General features: G+C 38.8%; 1 protein-coding gene and 10 non-coding genes across 11 annotated transcripts in view; 6 read left to right on the top strand and 5 right to left on the bottom strand.

Moving 5' to 3' along the window:
• The first annotated feature begins 1,540 nt into the window (after positions 1 to 1,540).
• Positions 1,541 to 1,614, top strand: trnan-guu (transfer RNA asparagine (anticodon GUU)). Its single transcript has one exon. It is a non-coding gene; the product is annotated as a tRNA-Asn (tRNA).
• A 291-nt stretch (positions 1,615 to 1,905) lies between these two features.
• Positions 1,906 to 1,979, bottom strand: trnan-guu (transfer RNA asparagine (anticodon GUU)). Its single transcript has one exon. It is a non-coding gene; the product is annotated as a tRNA-Asn (tRNA).
• A 416-nt stretch (positions 1,980 to 2,395) lies between these two features.
• On the bottom strand, positions 2,396 to 2,468 carry trnak-cuu (transfer RNA lysine (anticodon CUU)). The gene has a single exon. It is a non-coding gene; the product is annotated as a tRNA-Lys (tRNA).
• A 1,124-nt stretch (positions 2,469 to 3,592) lies between these two features.
• Positions 3,593 to 3,666, top strand: trnan-guu (transfer RNA asparagine (anticodon GUU)). The gene has a single exon. It is a non-coding gene; the product is annotated as a tRNA-Asn (tRNA).
• A 1,102-nt stretch (positions 3,667 to 4,768) lies between these two features.
• trnan-guu (transfer RNA asparagine (anticodon GUU)) lies at positions 4,769 to 4,842 on the top strand. Its single transcript has one exon. It is a non-coding gene; the product is annotated as a tRNA-Asn (tRNA).
• Positions 4,843 to 5,166: 324 nt separating this feature from the next.
• Positions 5,167 to 5,240, bottom strand: trnan-guu (transfer RNA asparagine (anticodon GUU)). Its single transcript has one exon. It is a non-coding gene; the product is annotated as a tRNA-Asn (tRNA).
• A 129-nt stretch (positions 5,241 to 5,369) lies between these two features.
• trnak-cuu (transfer RNA lysine (anticodon CUU)) lies at positions 5,370 to 5,442 on the top strand. The gene has a single exon. It is a non-coding gene; the product is annotated as a tRNA-Lys (tRNA).
• Positions 5,443 to 6,128: 686 nt separating this feature from the next.
• Positions 6,129 to 6,201, bottom strand: trnak-cuu (transfer RNA lysine (anticodon CUU)). Its single transcript has one exon. It is a non-coding gene; the product is annotated as a tRNA-Lys (tRNA).
• Positions 6,202 to 7,073: 872 nt separating this feature from the next.
• trnan-guu (transfer RNA asparagine (anticodon GUU)) lies at positions 7,074 to 7,147 on the top strand. Its single transcript has one exon. It is a non-coding gene; the product is annotated as a tRNA-Asn (tRNA).
• Positions 7,148 to 7,691: 544 nt separating this feature from the next.
• trnak-cuu (transfer RNA lysine (anticodon CUU)) lies at positions 7,692 to 7,764 on the bottom strand. Its single transcript has one exon. It is a non-coding gene; the product is annotated as a tRNA-Lys (tRNA).
• Positions 7,765 to 9,072: 1,308 nt separating this feature from the next.
• The window catches only part of LOC134006011 (adipose secreted signaling protein), a 28,062-nt gene continuing 16,909 nt past the window's right edge, over positions 9,073 to 20,225 (top strand). Inside the window, exons 1-2 of the mRNA XM_062445062.1 lie at positions 9,073 to 9,197; positions 13,714 to 13,819. Coding sequence (XP_062301046.1) covers positions 13,801 to 13,819 — 19 coding nt within the window. The 5' untranslated portion in view covers positions 9,073 to 9,197; positions 13,714 to 13,800. The remainder of the gene's footprint in view (positions 9,198 to 13,713; positions 13,820 to 20,225) is intronic.

The following is a 20,225-nucleotide window of genomic DNA, read 5'->3' as shown; positions in this document are numbered from 1 at the left end:
GGAAAAGACCTTTCAATACATGCTATGTAATTTTAAAGTCAATGTTTCAGCCAATAATGCAAAGCGCTGATAATTTGATACAGAAGCTATAAGAAAATGTAAATTTTACTCATTGTGCAGCTAAAGGGTTAGTTATTTTTAGTAGGAATCATTAGAATTGGATGTCCACGTCCCTGGGTGGGCTTGAACCACCAACCTTTCGGTTAACAGCCGAACGCGAAAAACCAATTGCGCCACAGAGACTGCATGCTCAGTTTTGAGAGGGGGTGTGGCCTGGATGTTTAATCCCCGCCCACATGTAGTACCATTTTGTCAAGAAAGGAAGTGCTGTAGGAATTTGAACCACGGCATAATAAAGGAAAAGACCTTTCAATACATGCTATGTAATTTTAACATCAACATGTCAACCAAAAATAAAAAGCACTGATAATTTGACACTGAAGACATTTAGCAAACTTCAATTTCGCTCATGCTGCCATAGTGTAGCTAAACAGTTTGTTATTTTTAGTAGGAATCATTAGAATTGGATGTTCACGTCCCTGGGTGGGCTTGAACCACCAACCTTTTGGTTAACAGCCGAACGGGCTAACCAATTGCGCCACACAGACAGCATGCTCAGTCCTAGGAGGGGGGTGTGGTGTCGATCTTTAATCCCCGCCCACATGTAGTACCATTTTGTCTATAAAGGAAAAATGGAAGGCATTTTTTTTGCATGCTCAGTTTTAGGAGGGGGTGTGGCATTTATCTTTAATCCCCGCCCACATGTAGTACCATTTTGTGTATAAAGGAAAGGATACAGGATACTTGAGAGTATGGACAGGAGTTTGCTGTGATTGACAGTGTCAAAAGCAGCTGATAAGTCTAGCAGAATGAGAACCGAGGATTTGGCAGTAGCTATAGCAGTTTTTAAGGCCTCTGTCACAGACAACAGGGCTGTTTCGGTGGAGTGACCATTTTTGAAGCCAGATTGAATTGTATCGATAAGGTGGTGAGGTAGTAGCTGGAGGAAGTGGTGGAGGATAAAGCAGAGCTTTGAAGGTGGAGAATAACTTACGCGTGTCTGTGGCACCGTTGATCCTATCGTTGAAGAAGGCCTTCTTTGCAGCATGGATACTGGAGGAGAAGGAGGACAGCAGTGTCTGGTAGCTTGCAAGATCTTCAGTTGTTTTGGATTTGTGCCATTTCCTCTGTAAATCGCTGATAATTTGATACAAAGGACGTGTTGAAGGTGATGTCTGTGCTGTCAGAAAAGTTATCGCTAGGGGCAGTCAACATAAGTTGAGTAATAGAAGCATTAGCATCTAATGCTTCTTCCAACTGACCTCTTGCTCTTCCTGTCTGAATGCCAAAACTGTTACTACAGCCATGAGCTATTTTCTTTACAAGGACGGAGTCCATACAGTATTACTGAAAAGACAGAAAACACAGTCAGATGTAATAAAGCGCATGTAAACACACTGATTACAGTTCTAATACTGAGATGATCACTACACCAATCATTACTTTCATAAGGCATACAATTCTTCACACAACCCATGTCGTCTCTGTGGCGCAATTGGTTAGCGCGTTCGGCTGTTAACCGAAAGGTTGGTGGTTCAAGCCCACCCAGGGACGATTTGTTTTTATCTCAAACCAAAACCTGATAGCTGACACAGAGCTACAGAACTCACTGAGTGAATAATAGAGGAAAAAGGGGAGGGGTAACACAACAGGAAACGCTATATAATATAGGTCAAAGATGTTGTCCCTGCACTTTGAACTGTTTCTCATCGCAGCCTGTTTAATTTTTTACAGTAACATGGACAAACATGTCAACTCGGACAACTTGTATGATATTGGCAGCACCACAAAACAAGTTTCCCTCTTTTAGATTCCAATAAAACAATCAAATTACGGAAAACCTCTCGTCCCTGGGTGGGCTTGAACCACCAACCTTTCGGTTAACAGCCGAACGCGCTAACCGATTGCGCCACAGAGACAAGGTCGCTGCACCCGAGTTGTTCAGATCCTTCGAATGTGTGCAACAGTGGGGGATGGGCTAAATCCAGCCGAGAAGCATGCAGGATTGTTTCAGTGTTGGGGGGACAGGCAGCCCAGCCAGCTTTGTAGTAAGGCGTGAGACCCCTTATCTCAGGGTTGTGGTTTCGAGCCTTTAATTAAATCACATGGTATCTTCCTAGTCTGCTCAGAAAAAGAGCTGTGGCTTTGATTCTTCTCACTGTGTTATTGTTGATTAGCTGTCTTCATCATAACGGTCCTGTACAAAGCCTGCATTGCTGCTGAAACCACATTGCTCCACCCATTTACCTCACACAAGAATGGTGATATATCAGCATTGTCTGACACTCCACAGAAAAACAGCATTGAATTGCAGTTCCTGTGTGAAAAAGTATAGCGCCCAACGTGGGGCTCGAACCCACGACCCTGAGATTAAGAGTCTCATGCTCTACCGACTGAGCTAGCCGGGCTACTTCGAGAAAACTCAAAAAATAGGGAATAAAAATGTTTAATTGAACTGTAACTCTTTTTCATGGATTGGATGGATGGATATTTTGATGCATGTACAACTGCAAGGTTGATGATAAATATTTAACCCAAGTCATTCTGATACCAAGTTACTTCTCATAACTTTGGCTAGCACTACGTACCTCCCTAGTTACTTCATACTTGTTCAAGCTAGGACTAACCTATAAGATTGTATGTCATGTATTCAGGTAATATACTTAGTAAATGTTATACTGCCACTTGACCTTATAAGTAGGTTGCTACTATAGATAGTTAATTAGATACCCAGAGATGCTAACAATAGCAGCTTAACCTAAAGCATTTTCCACAAAACTGGTATAGTATGTTTTAACTGCAGTGCATCATACTGCAGAAAATACACTGCTGACTTGTGTACATGACTACAAACTGAGTGACAATTTTAAGTCAGTCTGTGCTCAGCTTTATTGACAGTTTTAGCTTGTTATGAAATCTCTGTGGTTACAAGTTTAGTTTCACTCCAGTGTTCAATCTTATTCAGTGTTTTGTTTGAGTTCAGCAGCTCTTTTTGACACCTACAGTAAACGGCCAGCAGATGGCCCTATTACCAGGGTTAGAGAAAGCTGGAGCTACAGTATGACCGTGTAGTGGACAGCAAAATCGTCTGTAGTGGTAATTCTTGTATCCAACATTATAAGGGCATCCAACTGTTACTCTTAAGGTTGATGCTTTCGATCCCACCCACAGATTATTCCTAGCAGCTATTGACTGTCAGTACCAGATGCTTCAACTAAGCAGAACACAGACAACCAGTTTCACTCACTTATCTGCTGCTGTTTTAATTGCTTGACAAGACATCGCCCTGCTATCTATAGACTGCTGGCTTGATATGGAGATGATACCTCACCGGCAAACAAAAACAATTGTTTAAAATGTCAGGGTTACAGCAGTAGTGTACAAATCAATTTATTGTTTACTTTATATGAATGCTTCATGTAATATGCCATGATTAAAATGTCTGCCTTATTGCCTTTTGGATGTAAATAGCAAAGACAACGTATTGGAGTTGCAGATCGAAGTCATAACACCACACAGAAAGTCTACAGCAGTCTCTGTGGCGCAATTGGTTAGCGCGTTCGGCTGTTAACCGAAAGGTTGGTGGTTCAAGCCCACCCAGGGACGTGGACTTTTGTCCTTAAATAACCACGTAAGATCATGTGAGCAGGTGTTCACTATATGGCGTAAAGATCAATTCATGCTATACATGTTCCAGCTGAGGACTTGCATAGGGTTTCTCAGACACAGACATGGTCCCACTAGTAAACAGTTGCATTGTGATGAATTGTAAAATACACTCTATGTCAGTGGTCTCCAACCCTGCTCCTGGAGAGCTACTGCCCTGCATGTTTTAGGTATCTCCTCACTCTAACACACCTGATTCTAATAATCAACTCGTTATCAAGCCCTTTGACGAGCCTCAGCTGCTTGATAACGAGTTAGAGTGAGGAGATACCTAAAACATGCAGGGCAGTAGCTCTCCAGGAGCAGGGTTGGAGACCACTGCTCTATGTGAATTACAAATTGCTGTATGATTTAAGTTTCTAAACACAATAATAGACAAACCAAAGTTAAATTACTTGAAATAACACATCCTTTTTTTCATTTTTAAATGCTCCCCTTTGGCAAGACGCTGAGGTCAATCAAGACATCACGCAACAAAAACAATGTATTCCAGTCAGCAACCTGCCTCACAAACTAGGCCCACCAGGGATTTTAGGCCCCATGAAAACATACCACATTGGGCCACACCACACACATAAGTCATGCCAAACATGCGCAACTGCTCTAACCACACCTCTACCTGTGCAAGCTCGCAACTTGCAGTTACACTGTGCAGACATTAATGCAGCATTCTGCATAAACTGCATGTTTATAACCATCTCCGCCCCCTGGTGAGCCCTTGCATGGATCCCCTGCAGTTTGCATACCAGCCTAGCATTGGGGTGGATGATGCTGTCATCTACCTGCTGCTAAAATTCAATTATTTATCGAGTTGTACAATAGCAGTCGAGAGTTATGACACATTTTATTTCTCACTACAGACACAGGCACAGATAAAGAGCAAATAGCAGAGAAATACAAATGGAAGACTGTATGCAAAACCATAAATCACACTAAACCAGTGTGGTAATCTCATTTAGCTGATTAACAATCTAATACAGATATAATAATCACACCAAACACTAATGTTATAAGACCTACAATGGCCAATGTGTGCGATGTGGTCTCTGTGGCGCAATCGGTTAGCGCGTTCGGCTGTTAACCGAAAGGTTGGTGGTTCGAGCCCACCCAGGGACGACATGTTTTATTTTTTATTTTTTGGCTATTAATCGACAGCTGACATTTTTTGGCACTCGCCGATTGAATGATGGGGGGAAGAGGTTAGGAAGAGAACAGGAGAATCTGCTGTGCCTGTAGTTTGAACTGTTCCTCCTCTAAACCCTACTAGTATGTTCTTTCAGATATATCATTTACATTAACATGGGCTGTTATGTCTCGTAGGTAGCACCACAAAGCAAGCCTGGTTTTCCTTTGGATATCAGTAAAACAGTCAAATAGACGCATTTTACAAGTACACAATCTAAGTAAGATACACGGGGCTTCACGAGGAGAAAATAGTATCGTCCCTGGGTGGGCTTGAACCACCAACCTTTCGGTTAACAGCCGAACGCGCTAACCAATTGCGCCACAGAGACAAGATCTGGCATCCTAGTACCTTTCAAATTCTTTGTATGTGTGCAGTGGGGGATGGGCTTAGAAACAAGATGGAGTCATGCATGGTTGCTCAATTATATATTCTGCTGTGGGGGAGGGGCACCTTCATAGCCCGGCTAGCTCAGTCGGTAGAGCATGAGACTCTTAATCTCAGGGTCGTGGGTTCGAGCCCCACGTTGGGCGATCATCTTTGGTTAAATCACAGACCATATTTCTTGTCCGTTCAAAGAAAGAGCTGTAGATTGGATTCTTCTTGATCTTGAGCTTTGATTAACAGCCTTCATCGTAACAGTTCAGTACAAAACATGCACTGCTGATACCACATCGCTCCACAATTGACCTTGCACTCCATTTTACACTCACAGGTGAACAAGACCTCAACAAACCGTATCCTCAGGGGTGCTGACTCTTATCCTGACTGAGTTGAGTAGGTACTTTTTTGTAATGGAAAAGGTCTGTCCTGGAACCGTACCAAGGCGAGCCGAGTCGTGCTGTAACTGTATAGTGGAAAAGCGCCAGAACCACAGCATAAACACAATCGCTTTGCCACTTAGGAGTTTCTACTATCCAGTTTGCCCTCCTCTCAGTGACATTTATCACATGGAGGCGACCATCTGAATGGGTGCATCCATAGACTGTATATGGTGCATCACAAGCCCCTTGAATTGCATCCACGTTTCCCTCACTTGCGACTTCTCCTTGTGTTTTAGTCCCTCCCACCGTGGATTAACTAACCCTATGACCGTGCTATTTCATGGTTTAATTACCAGTATTGCCACACCAGGTAGCAAAACAAAAACCCTATAAATCAGCATGGTCAACCAAAAAAAAAACAAAAAAACACTGAATTGCGATGTTAAAAATTATAGCGCCCAACGTGGGGCTCGAACCCACGACCCTGAGATTAAGAGTCTCATGCTCTACCGACTGAGCTAGCCGGGCTACTGCGGCAACACTTGTAAAGTAAGGTACACAAACTAAACCCTTAAAAATAAACCTAAAATGCATGAACAAGATCAAAATTGATCCTCGATCTCTGACCAAAGTTGCTCTGATACCAAGTCTGCTTATCAGTATGTACCCGCACATGGCACCTTTCTAGATAACATAAGATAAGATAAGAAAATTCAAATTGACACAAGCAGTATAGTGGGAAAAAATAGTAGCAGCGTAAGGATGAAAGTGATCAAATAAATCAAATTGATTAAATAAATAATAATAATAAAATACTAAATAAAATAAACAATCTCTGTGTAAGTAAATCTGCAATATATAAATGTTCAATGCAGAAGTTCTGGAGGTTATAGACATGTGTTAAATGTTCCTGGGATTTACATAGTAAAGTACAGTGGTTTTGGGATTAACATAGTAAAGACATCATCAGTCTTTTTAAAGTGGGAGTGGGAGGCACTGCGAGCTGTGGTGTAGTACAGTCATGATGGTTGATGGTATGAAAGAACCCTTCAAGTGCTTTGAGGCACATGGTTGGATGAGTCTGTGGCTGAATGTGCTCCTGCTTCATATTAATTCCAGCTAAACTTAACTGTAAATTTGTATGTCATGATGTACCATACTAGAATTATGTTTTCTATATTTCTGTAGTGTGTGTTAAAGTATGAGCAGGCCATTGTCAATACTCTGTGGAATTAACAAAGACTTCCTTTTTGTAAATATGTTGTGAAATTCAAAGAAGACAGTTTAAGCATTGTTTCGATATAATTTTGGAGACAGACATATTGAAACCACTGAAAAAACGGTGATTGTGAAATCGAGCAACTCTTTATATTTCCTACCTACGCCGGTGACGATATGTAGTCTCTGTGGCGCAATTGGTTAGCGCGTTCGGCTGTTAACCGAAAGGTTGGTGGTTCAAGCCCACCCAGGGACGACTTGTTTTATTTTGTTTTCTTTTCTTTTCATAATAATGTATAGACAGTTTTTCCAACTAAATATTTCTTAATATTGCAAGTGCTTGAAGTTATTTTGAAAAGTAATTTTTACCATCTGTACTTCAATTACAACATTAGTATGTCGTATATTTAATCTACAGCATATATTTATTAGAGGAGCAAAGGGCCACAAAGGGCCACAGTTCAAACCATGTATCATTGTTTACTTGACAAGATAAATTTAATTTGATATGTTGGCAATTGACAGTGTCTTGTGGTAATTTTTATATATTTTGGTCATTATGATTTTTAAAAATGACTGAATGCCTAAAACCTGAATGCTATGAATAGTAATAACTCTATGGTTAACTATTGATTACCTTACATAGATTACCTTTTCACTCCATGACCAAATATTTAAACTGTTATTTAGAAAACATACTAATAATATATAATTTTGATCTTTCCATAGTATCCATAACCACCACATGAGGGAGTCCTGGAGGACAAGAAAACCTGAAGCTGTTCTTTCAAAAAGTGTAGCGCCCAACGTGGGGCTCGAACCCACGACCCTGAGATTAAGAGTCTCATGCTCTACCGACTGAGCTAGCCGGGCTGATGTTTAACTCACTGAAAGCGGGGTTTATAAACGAAGTCTACTCTGCAGTGTCAGACATTCCTTCAAAAAATGTTTTTTATATCATTACCTAATAGTTGTTAATTATCTATGACAAGACAGGCTCTGATAAACAGCTCGTACATTACTGAATTTTGGTTTAATTGTCATAACAATACATTTAATTTGCAATCCACATTTCCTTCGTAGTGATGCGTAGTGCTACAGCTTTTAAGTCATAGGCTACAACACACAACATAAAGAAAATAAAGAAAAGAAATAGATGAAAAAGCTTTCCTGAAACGATATATTTTTGAGCTTATCTTTAAAAGAGTCTAGGGTTTGTACCTTCTTCGAAATTTACACTTGAAAAACACGAACAAATGAACATGAAAAAGGGTAAAATTTCTAGTAAGTGAAAAGAATATTATTGACATTTGCGTTCGTATTTTACCCAATAAACAAGTTTTATTTGATTTGTATAGTGTTATCGTAGGAAATACATTTTAATTAAGTAGATATCGACCAGGTCATTAAAGAAAAGTCTGAAGGGTTTAATAGACATTTTCTATACGTTTTATGACATAACACTAACTACACGTGGAAAAAAAATGTGTTAGGGTAGATTAGGGTAATGTGAGGCATTGATTAATGTGGGACAACAAGGCTCCAGTGCAATTATTTATTTTTCTATTCAATTATTCTAAAGCTAACTAGTATATGCAAACTGTGTAAGTTATATTGTTTAACATTACACTTGTGAACATACAGGCTACTTGTTTTTTTAACCTATCGGATGCAGAAAGCAAAAAACATGTAGGCCAACAAAATTAAATGACCAAATAAGGCTGCTTTGTATAAATCAAAGTATTTATAAACAAAAAATGTGTCCCAGATAACAAAATCTACCAATTCTGAAACCATTTGACACAAGGAACATTAATATAAGTGCCATGTTACTTTTGAGTACAATATCTAAAAACGGTCTTCTGATTTAACAAGGAAACATCTCAGGATTTCATAGTGATATTAGGTGTTGATATAATGTGTTGGATTCATATGTAAAAGTGGTGAACAAGTCAGAATTGCAAAGTCTCCCACATTACCATAATCCACTCTACTTGCCGACTCATTCGCGGAAAATTGCCACTAGATGGCGCCAAATCACCACAATGATGTCCAGGAGCGATTTGCTATAAGCACGAGAGGAGCAGCGATAGAGAGCGAAACATGTGACCAAAATGCGGAAATGGTCCGATAGAGAAAGTGCAGCCAAGAGAGAAAGAAAAAAAGGGGAGTGGAGGTTGAGCTGGTTTGTATTTTGAGCTGCAACGACTCTCTGTAGTCTGTACTATCAACATTTCTACAGACAGACTCACAGCTCTATCTCTTCACTCAGATGTGCGACTTTTAATCATCGTACATCAAACGAGGTAAGCTTTAACAGACAATGAAAAGAACAGAGAACACATGCATGTTGGATAGTTTTGTGTTAATGCTGCAACTTTTTTGGGGAGGGAAATAACAAACACCTGTCAGGAAATCTACTTAAACATGTGGGATAACACGCTTGCTCTTGCATGTACTATGGACGTGTAGGTAACCCTTACCTAAGTCACTTTTGCTGTTTATTTGTATGTAATTTGTGTCTCATTTATAGTGTTATGTATTGTTTTTGTGCTGTGTCATTTATTTCATATACCATTTTGAATAGTCACTGTTTTCATTTACATGCCCTTTAGAGAGTTCCAGTTTTGACCATGTTACTGAAAGTCAATCGTCTAATTATAGGCATTAATATTTGCTGTTGATGTTTCAACTAATGCTATTTATAAAGACTAGCGTTACACTGTAGAGGTGAAGCAACCAGTTGATTAATTGATTAGTCTGCAGCTATTTCGATGATTGGTTCGTTTTAAGTCATTTCAAAAAAAAAAAAAGCTTGTCAAATGTTCTGGTTTCTTTAGTGTTTCATGACAGCAAATTGAATATGTTTTTACTATGTACTGTTTTTCAGAACAAAACTAGACATTTGAGGTTGCATGTTGGGCTTTGGGGAAATTTGGGGTGTTCGTCCTTTTTTCACCATTTTCTGACATGTTATAGATCAAACGACTGATAAGGTTTAGTCTATCGTAGTTGATGCAAGTAGGATGGAAAATATATGAGACAAACCTCTTAGGATAATGCCGTCAAATTCAGCCTCTAAACTGACCATACATTTTGAAGCAGCACCTGTCTAAAACTGTTTCAGCAAAACATACCATTAACCTTTAATGAAATTAGGATTTGTAGAAGATCTGTTGTATTAGACTGTATTCACTGTATTCACACACACCTAAAGCCTGTCTAGGTGTGCCTAGAAAACAGGCATATCTCTCTCTCTCTCTCTCTCTCTCTCTCTCTCTCTCTCTCTCTCTCTCTCTCTCTCTCTCTCTCTCTCTCTCTCTCTCCCTCTCTCTCTGTGTGTGTGTGTGGTGTACTCAGTGTATATAGAGCTGGATAAGATGGGTATGCACAAGATAACATTACATTACAGCGGTGTAAACAAAGCTGATTACACTATTGTCAACATAATACCTCACATTATAGCTATACATATGAAAGGTGCAGGGTTTCTCCTAGCTGCACTCAGACCCAATACACCTTTTCCTGTTGTGACCAATTTAGTTAGAACTTCACAGCCTAAATAATAGCATTTCCTGTCATGTTTTTTACCTCATAAAATTGTATTAATGTTTCAGCCGAGGTGGCCCACATCTGCTATACTCTGCAGTAAGTGGTGAGGCAATATAAGCTATGGGTTAAGCTTTGTAAATAGACTAATGACATAGTTTATATATTAGGTTATGAACATGGCATTGCATGCTGTAGAGCAGAAATAAATAGATATGTTCAAGTTAGTCTACAGGTTGATGGTGTCTTGAGGTAATTTTACTAGATATGAATGTTATGCTACCTTTCAGATACTTAAGTCACTCTTAACGGGTGCCTTTTTATTCAGATGAAGGACAACAAATCACTGACCCAAAATAACATCCATGAAATCAAAGCGGGAGACGAGTACCTGTTGCGCTTCACTATGGCATCTGCAATTTTAATTATCAACTGTGACACAAAGCCGAGGGAGATCTGTCAGTGACAAAGCCTGACTGGGCTTCAGGATTTAAACAAGGTGGTGATGCATGTAAATGAAATCCAGTGCTCACATTCTTTGAAGGTAACTGTAAAAGTAACAAGTATGTGAAGTACACAGTTAGTAAAGCTGTTACCAATTATATTTAGTACTGGTAATCAACAAAGTATTTATATATATGTTTGTGGTAGAGTATCTCTAACCACACAAACCATCAACTTAGTTTTTTTGGGTCACACCTGTTATGGTTGACATTGCCAATGCATCCTTTATAAAACAGAAGTATCAGAGGTGACATGCTTGTATGTTCACAGATCAAATTCAACAGCATAAGCCCACGTAACACTTATATTACATTTTCCAAGTTTTAGTAAGACTGATTGAAATGAACATCAGAACTCCACCATGCAGTTTTCAACGGCTCGGTCATCTTTGCCCTTGACAGCACCTCACTGCTGCAGAGGGCAAAAAACATGGAGGAAATAATGGATTTAAAAGATTATTCTGGTATATTACAATTTGGGTCATTTCCTTGGATTATGATAAATCTGAGCTCACCAAAGTAATTGCTGAGGTCTGTGAACATGGCGACAACGCTACAGCGAAAAAAGTGCGACTGGGAAAGAAACACAAGATGATCAGAGTGGTTGTAAACAAGCCAAGAACTGCTTTAGCCAGACTGTCTAAAGTCTTTAGTGTGCTGGCAAAAATGAACACAAATGGCCCTTAGATATCTGTAATGATCCCTAATTTCACAGAACAGACGGTTATGATCATACTTTTACAGTTTTTTATTGTTTTTACTAAAACATTTGACTAACATGAAGGATTCTTTATAACCTGTCTGCTCGACTAACTGCTTGGGCCCTGTTGGAACCCCTTTTTAGTTCCAGAATTATCCTTTAAGCAAGCTGCATACTGCTAATTAATATTATTATTAACATATTTGATGTCATAATAATCATTCATGTGGAAAACTATACTCATTAAGTTTTTTTTATTCCCCATGTAATAAGAGATACTTTGTCACCCAGAAACTCTCACTGCTGGAGGTGTGAACATTTGTATCCCATCAGTAGTTTTCTAATCATAGCGACCCATTTAGGCAGAACTAATGTTCCTCACTGTTAAAAGTGGATCATCCTCTGGTTCCACACTATTCTCAGTGGATGTGACATTGTAAGTTTTTTATTCCATGATGCAACACACTTCCCTCTCCTGTTGCAGAAAGTGAAAGCAACGATCCTCGCTTCATTCCCAGCCTTGGTTAAACCCATAAGAAGGAAGTGCAAACCACATGTGATTCTTGAGGTCACAGATGTGAATGGTTCCCATCAGAAAATGTGCAAAAGGAACAATTAAATGGAAATACTGCACACTCAATGGAGCTGCAGAATTCTGAGAGAGAGAGGTTGGATCGGGCACAGATGGCATTTTTGAAAAGAAGACTGTCCAGGGCTGTTTTTAGACCAGCAGCATCTGATTTCTGGTCTAGATTGGAGCGAGACTCTTAATTAAAAGGATAAAAGCTTTCTATCTAACATGGGTGCAGATGTCAGTCTCCTCAGTAAAATGATCTGTGCTGCGATCGGGCATTGGCATGGCATTGTGAATGTTTCTTCAGTCTTGTTCTAGTTTGTTACTTTTGTTCTGTGTTACAAACAACTCTCAAAAGTCTCAACAGTGCAGAGGACTGTATGTTCAGTTACCAGGCAGCAGCCAGCACTGTTAGTGCAAAAACATCTACCCACTAGTTTTCTTGTTTTTAGAGAAAACTGTGATTGATGTCAAAGAAGGAAAAGAAAATCCTCTTATTCCTCTCTTGAATACAAAGTCAGTATCTTGATAAAGTATACAGTATATCTCATTAGGAAAAGGATGTAGTGTACATTCTACTATTTCTAACAAAACAAATACATGTAGAAGCAGTGAAAATGCAGCAAAAGGCAAGATTTTATAGTAGCTATTCAATTGCACACAGTTTAAAAAAATGTTGGCAACCAAAATTCAAACTTACATGGCTGATTTAGGGATGGTAATGTTATCCAAGCTCCCTGATTGAAGCAGATTTGTATAAAGCACCAGTAGGCATGCTTTAGTACTAATAATAACATTAGGGGGGGTTTCAAGTATAATTAAACAAGTTCTTTGTGGTCCTATAAAGTTTTCACCTGGTTTTTATCATCATGTAAAGTTACAGCTTTGGAGAAACTTGTGAAACTGATCATATCAGTATGTGTATAACAACAGTAATGCCTGAAGAGATGGTTGCTCTCTTGAGTATTATTGCTATCCCCTGCACTTATGTGCTGTCATTATATTGTCATTATGCACTAAAACGTGTACCAATATGCTGTTTGGTGTCTATTTTTCCATATTTATATTAAGCACCTTCCAAAGATGTGATGAACGTTCTCCATCTGTGCGAAGCCCAGGAGCATCAGCTTCACTCTGTCGCTAATCCTCTTAGACTGTTTTGTTGTTTTCCTTTAATTGAAGTCTCTGTCGGGAGTCTCTGGTACTCCTGGCGTGACTAGTGCAGCACAGCTGTGCTCTCAGCTGTAATACAGGCGAACCTGCGGTCATGGATTTAGAAAGAAAAACACCCCAGGAAGCTTACCATGGCCAGCCATTATTTCCTGATTTTATTTTTTCCTCATATACAACCCTTGCTTTTCTCCTTATCTTCCAGTGCTCTTCTGTCTGTGTGATTTAATCATTGCTTATTGTTGTCTGTTTATCCTCCTCCATCTCGCTCTGGGCCTATTGAAAAATGCATCTCATGGTCTCCTCTATCCTAACTTGTTTTCCAGGGTCGTTTTCGGGTCAGTCTGCTGAAATGACAAGGCTGTGACAGTGTGTGTGTCCAAGTGTGTCTGTACTGGACCGATTCCTGTGACATGGCCGCTGCTAAGAAGAGTGAGTTTCTTATTTTTAAGTATTCTCCACCTGTTTTAATTACTGTGATGTTCACTAACCTTTCATATTTAAAGGTACCTTTCCTTTTTCTAGTCCATTTATGATCTTACAGCTTTGGGAAGAGGTAGAAACCATTTTAAATATTATACTTTAAATACTACATTTTAAGCACTAGTTAATATACAAGACGCAGGCAGTCCAGACTAACCCAGTATTATGTTTTAAGTGTCTCGGGATCTAGTGTTGTGTGGTTGCTTTTGAAGTATTAGTAAAGAAATCAATCTTGTGCAATCAGGCTTGAAAATTAATTGCATAAATGTATTTTGGGGGGAAGTTAGGGAGGTACTGAGAAAGTCCTGAACAGCCCAATTTGGTCCTAGTTGGGAAATCAATCAACTGTTGCTAAATCCAGATCTCCCATAGGCCTTATTTTGTGTCTACTTCATTTAATTATTTCCTTGTCATTTGATTTGTAATCACAGAGTAGTTCAAAGATGCATTGTAGTGCACCAGATGGATTATCAGAAATACATATAATACATATAAGCTCTTTTACTCAGTGATCATAATTGTTTGAAGCTCTATCCTCTAATCCAGTGTTTTTCAATCTTGGTCCTGGGGAACCCCTGCCCTGCATGTGTTAGATGTTTCCCCGCTCCGGCACACCTGATTGGAAAATGAATAGGTTGTTATCAGGCTTCTGCAGAGGTTGATGACGAGTTTATCATTTGAATCAGTTTTGTTGAAAGAGGGAAACATCTAAAAGTATGCAGGGCCGGGGGTGCCTCACGACCAAGGTTAGTAAAACATTGCTATAATCTGATGAAGGTGAGTTAATTATTTTCTTGCATTCAAAGTTTCCTAGAAGTTATTGGCATTTGCAGTACAGGCTAATAAAAGGGGGGAAAAACAGGATGACAGATTCCTCAATATAATTTACTGTGACTGAAAACCTCAAATTAACCTTTTCACCCGTGAAACATCCTGGAGGGATTCCAGGAAGGATGATCAATTTAATTTAAATTCACCATCGATTTTTTTTCTCTCTCTTCGGTTGGGTTTCTTGCATTGTGGAAAAAAGGTGCGGTTAAACTTGTGAGTCAATATCAGCAGCTTTGTGTCAGCTTATTTTGTTGAGGCAGGCACGTTTATTTCCTCAAAAGCAGGAAGGGTTGAATAAAAAGAATTCATTGGAAAATGAGACCTGGTAAAGAGCCATAATTGACTCATCACGTTGTCGTTACTACCATAAATACGCCTCATCTTTTCCTCCGGTGGAATATTGGTACTTGTCGTCTTCAAGGACCCTTCTGCAGGTCTTTTTTCTCTTTGATAAGGTCATAAATTGAAGGGCAGTGCAAAGGGATCCTCTGTGTTGAGTTCCTGTTGACGGCATTTTACAGAATGTATTTTCATGCAACTGGGGTGGACTGAAATGTCACGGGAAATGTGTTTGTTGCCTTTTGCGCAGGCAGTAGGTTTTTTTTGCAACCTTGGGGAGAATGAAAGTTATTTACACACACAATAAAAAGTATTGTGTAGCTTTTTAAGGCTTTGTTCTTGGGGACTAGGCATTTAGACAAAAAGGACAACAAGAATGTGTTTGTCAGACTGCTTCTACAAGATGCTTGTCATTACTTTTGGTGGATGAACATTTAATACTCTCTGAAAAGTGGTCCAGCCTTCAATTGTTGCTTGTTTTTGGATATAAATATGTTGATTTAGGTGATATTTGGAGTAAATGAAACCAAGTTCAGAAAGAGAAACGCTTAGGCTGACAGAAAACTGTAATATTCAGCTGAGTAGAAGCACATATACCGACAGATTAGTGGAGAGACAGAAGTAGATGGAGATTAATCTGAAATAAGCTAGTTCAGTAGGGCATGCATGCGCATGTTAATTTGTGTGTGCACATGCATCTGTGTGTTTATTGGTCTACCGAGAGGGTAAGTGTGTGTGTCCCTGTTCTCGCTTTGTCTGGGATTATCTGACCCATCTAAAAGGCCACAGATCTCAGTATTGTGATAATGAGCCTGACACAGAGGCTTGGCCCAAACTCTTCTGCTGCTTTGATGGTGTTTGTATCTGTGCAAATTCATCACTTAAATAAAAAGTGAAAACATAAAAGTCAGAGCTGTAAAAGTAAGACTAAAAGATGAATAGTACATGAGGAAGTATGAAAATATGCCAGGGACAGATATGTTTTGAAAACAAGATAGCAGCTCACTGCTTCGGAAATGAATGGTGACAGTGGAGGTGAACACTCACAGGAATTGGAAGCATTTTCATGTGCGAAATGGTCGATCACACAGACATTTTGCAGTAGTGCATTAACACCGTGAAGTGATAAATGTTCTAGCTTGTGTTGTGCTTTTTAACTTTAAGCAGTAATATTTATTGCTCCTTTCTTGAGGCAGGTTAATAATTAAGTTGACCCAGCAGGGCAGGACAGGTCAAGCAAAGCTACAGTGCAATAAAAAACCTTATGATGGATGACAAACTTCCAAGGCTTGGATGGGCAGGAAAGTCACAGTTTGATCACCAGTACAAAAAAATGAGCAGCTATGTCAGTATATAAAGTATCAGGTCCTTTAATAAAAATTCAAAGGTACAAACCTGTGCACAAAAACTGAAGTAAAGATGAAATTATGACTTTTTTTTTAAGTTCAAAATTCAAAATACCACCAAAGACAAGTTTAAGCTAAGGATTACACATTTTAAAACCCTGATAACTGAGTCTGCGTTGTAAATTAATTGCTGTGGGATTCTGGGGTAATTTGTAATAAATCTGGCAACTACAGTATAGTGCCATGAGATCATTTTAACTTATGTAAAGTGGCTTTGAGTACCCTGTTTTGTTTCCAGCTACACCATGCCTTATGAATTCACCACAGCTCTGAAACGCTCTCCGTTGCAATGGTGGCTGAAGCTCATGGATATTGTAGTAGTTAGAAAAGTCAAACTGAAGGAAAATAAATCATTTCTCATCATTTGAAATAATTAAAACTGGAGACCGCGACATATAAACCTGTGGTATCACATTATCCATGAGACTCGAAACTGAAGCAGGAATTTACAACAGGAAAACGTAGTTGGAATACATTTGGAAATTAAGAAAGGGAAAATTAATTATGGTTAGTTGTAATAGTAAAGTTGTGTTAAGAATAGATTAAAATTAATTGCAGTGAAAGAACAGTGCAGTACAGTGCAATACAGACATATTGCATTTTAGTTTATTTCTGAAAACAACATATGCTTCATTGTGTGAAAATATCCTGAAGGAGAATTAGCATTTGTACGCATACTGGCTACACCCACCAACATAATGGCTGGCAGTGCACAAGGTCGACTGTGGGTGGCTCTTCAGTTTGTTTTGAAGCATGTTTGATTGCTAAGCTCGCCACACAAATACACATGTCTCTGCCATCTGTCAGAGTATCCAAGACACATTTTTCCTTCAAGGAAACAGCACAGTTTTACATTCATGCCACAGAGGAGCTGGCCTTAATACTTGTCAGAATTCTTGAATGGAATATTTCTGATTTTGGAGAGAAAATTGAGTCACGAGTTGGGAAATTCATTACAAATTAAAACCCCTTTTCTCTATATGTGTTCCAAATGCCGAAGGCTATAATGCAACCTTTTAATTCAAGTTGATAGACTGCCATTCACTGTAAAGTATGACATCCAGCCATTATTAAGCTTAGTGTATGCCAAGTGAATGTAATTACGCTGCCACGGAGCCCTGTATGAACTTCTAGGCTTCATGCAAAAGCTTCTTATAGCAGTGATTTAAAATAACAGGTCCTATGGGACAATGAGTTTAAAGCTTAAGTCTGAAGTCATGAGGAGAGTATACACACATCATTACATTCTTACTGAACATTTACATTTGAATATGATGTCAAATTCATGCTTACATTTTCTTTTATTGCAGTGAGTGTTTTAGTTTTTGGTATAGCTGCTGTCTTGATACTGTCTTCAAAGCAAAACCAGAAAAGTGGGCTCTGTGTGCTGCACATAGTGGCAGCGTTGTAGTCCTGGAGAGTTGTTGGATCTGATCAGTTAACCAGACATTCAGGACACATGGATGCCACACAAGATATCTCTGTCACTGACTTTTGAATGGCTTCTTGTAAACTACAACAAACAAGCAGAGTCACTGGAAAGCATCAAGTGTTCCGAATTAAAGGGTCAGTCAAAATTGTGTGCTTTCCTGCTTTTCAATCTGATGTTTGTGAAGTGCAGAAATGAGACCAACAGTGTTACTTTTGTGATAAGAGCAGAGTTTCACATATATTTAACTCTCATAGTGCCAAACTCTGGCAGGCAAAACACTATAAGCTGCAGTAAAGACTTTTCAGTATAGTTACCATTTAAATGTATAATTGCTGCTGAAATGATCATGTCATCTAGTATTTTTATATTTTAAATCTGCAACGAATGGTTATTTTTTGTTATTATATATTGTACAATCTATTTCTATTTCTTTGATTGGTCAATTAATTATTTCCAAGATGACCGAAAATAATGAAAATATCCAGAATGGCTGAGTGATATCTTCAAATTAGGCCAGCCAACAGTCAATAACTCAAAGATATACAATTTACAATATTGTAATGTGCAGTAAATGTAACATTTTCTTTCATTTTTCAGGATTTCTTACCATCATATTTGCAAGGAGGAGGGTGTATATGTCTATTTCTTTCTTCAAATAATGGATATTTTGGTCGGGGGGAGACTTGGGAGAGTTTGCTGTCAAGGATCACAGGAATAATGTTCATAAAGTCTATTCTAAAGTCAACTCTTTGAATCAGAACTCCCAGTATGGGATATAATTAATATAGCAAAGTACTCCTCATTATCTTAAAGCTTTAGACCTCAAACAGCGTTTCAGTAAAACACCCCCATCCGTCATGTCTACTTTCCATTTCAACGCAGTGATCCTGCACATATGGAACATGATGTAACTCCTGAACTCATTATTGTGACCCAGATTGCTGATAGCAAGGATTTCTAATCTCTAATATAAGTCGATATAAAAGTTTAATGGAACTGGACCCAAGTGGGACAGTAATGGCCTGGGTTTCATGTACTGAAAGGATGTAAGTCAGCATATGAATTCAATTGCATACGTTGCAATAATAAACAATAGAAATGTCTCTTCAATATTAACCACAATGCATGTGTGTATGAGTGAGATTGAGACATAATGATATGAATGCAGACCTGCAAGACAATACAAATACTCCATTTGTATCTGCACATACACACATTTATGTACACACTCACTCACACACACACACACACATTTATTTTTCAATACACACACACACACACACACACACACACACACACACACACACACACACACACACACACACACACACACACACACACACACACATACCACACTCTGACACCCATACCAACACATCCAGGTAATTTAGGATACACCCAAATTTTCCACTGGTCTGCTGTGTTTCATAATACAGGAGGAGCAGGACTGAGGAACACTGCATTGTATTCTCCCATAGAGCTAAATACATCATGTTGGTGTAACACTTAATTCTATACAGTGTATTAAAGACCTATTATAAGTGATTTGGTTGAAATAAAATAAAAAAAACTGATTGATGCATGAACTGAATTGTCTAGAAAATAAAACTAAAAAGCCAAAAATGTCCTTTGTGAGGCATAAGCGTTACTCGATTACTCATTTTCTATTAGGCATTTCTATAAAAAGTCAGAAAATAATAAACATTTTGTCTGATCAACATTCAGCTTAAAGATGAGTAAAAAGTGAAAATTTAAACCTGCATTGTGGAACTTCTGTTACATTAAAGCTCTCACCAAACCAGTCCACACAGTTCTGAAGAAGTCTATCGCCGCTGACTAAATCTCTCCGTATTTCACAATATAACAGTTTTTAACCTGGTATCGGGTTTGGCTTTCGCATGCTGGCCAGATGAATGCATGAATGCAGACCTCCACCCCTTGAGCTGGCTAAGTTCCAGTTAGGTCTGTGCTAACTTGAAGGGGATAAAGTAATTGAATTGTGAAACTCTTCTAGACTTTCCAAATGTTATCAGACTGAATAGATCAAATTCTGATAGTGAAACAAGTCATTTCATGCTGCAACAGTAGTGACGGAGCAGGCTACAGTGAAGTCTATGGCGTAAGCACGCATCAACAGTGTCTTTGTAATACTTCTCACTGCCAGAAGGGGGGAGACGAACGTCATGCACTGCAGCTTTAAAGTTTACATTTTGCAGCTAGTATTAATTAATTATCTATCTTATTAAATGAGTAATGATGAATCCATATACTTGTTCAGTGTGGTGGAGAGAAAATGTTTTGTGTGTTGGCAATGACATCCTGGGAGTCTGGATATAAATATACACAA

Source organism: Scomber scombrus, chromosome 23, assembly GCF_963691925.1.
Source record: "Scomber scombrus chromosome 23, fScoSco1.1, whole genome shotgun sequence".
Classification (NCBI taxonomy): Eukaryota; Metazoa; Chordata; class Actinopteri; order Scombriformes; family Scombridae; genus Scomber; species Scomber scombrus.
Note: the sequence above shows the minus strand (reverse complement) of the source record. Positions and strands in the feature narration are given on the sequence as shown.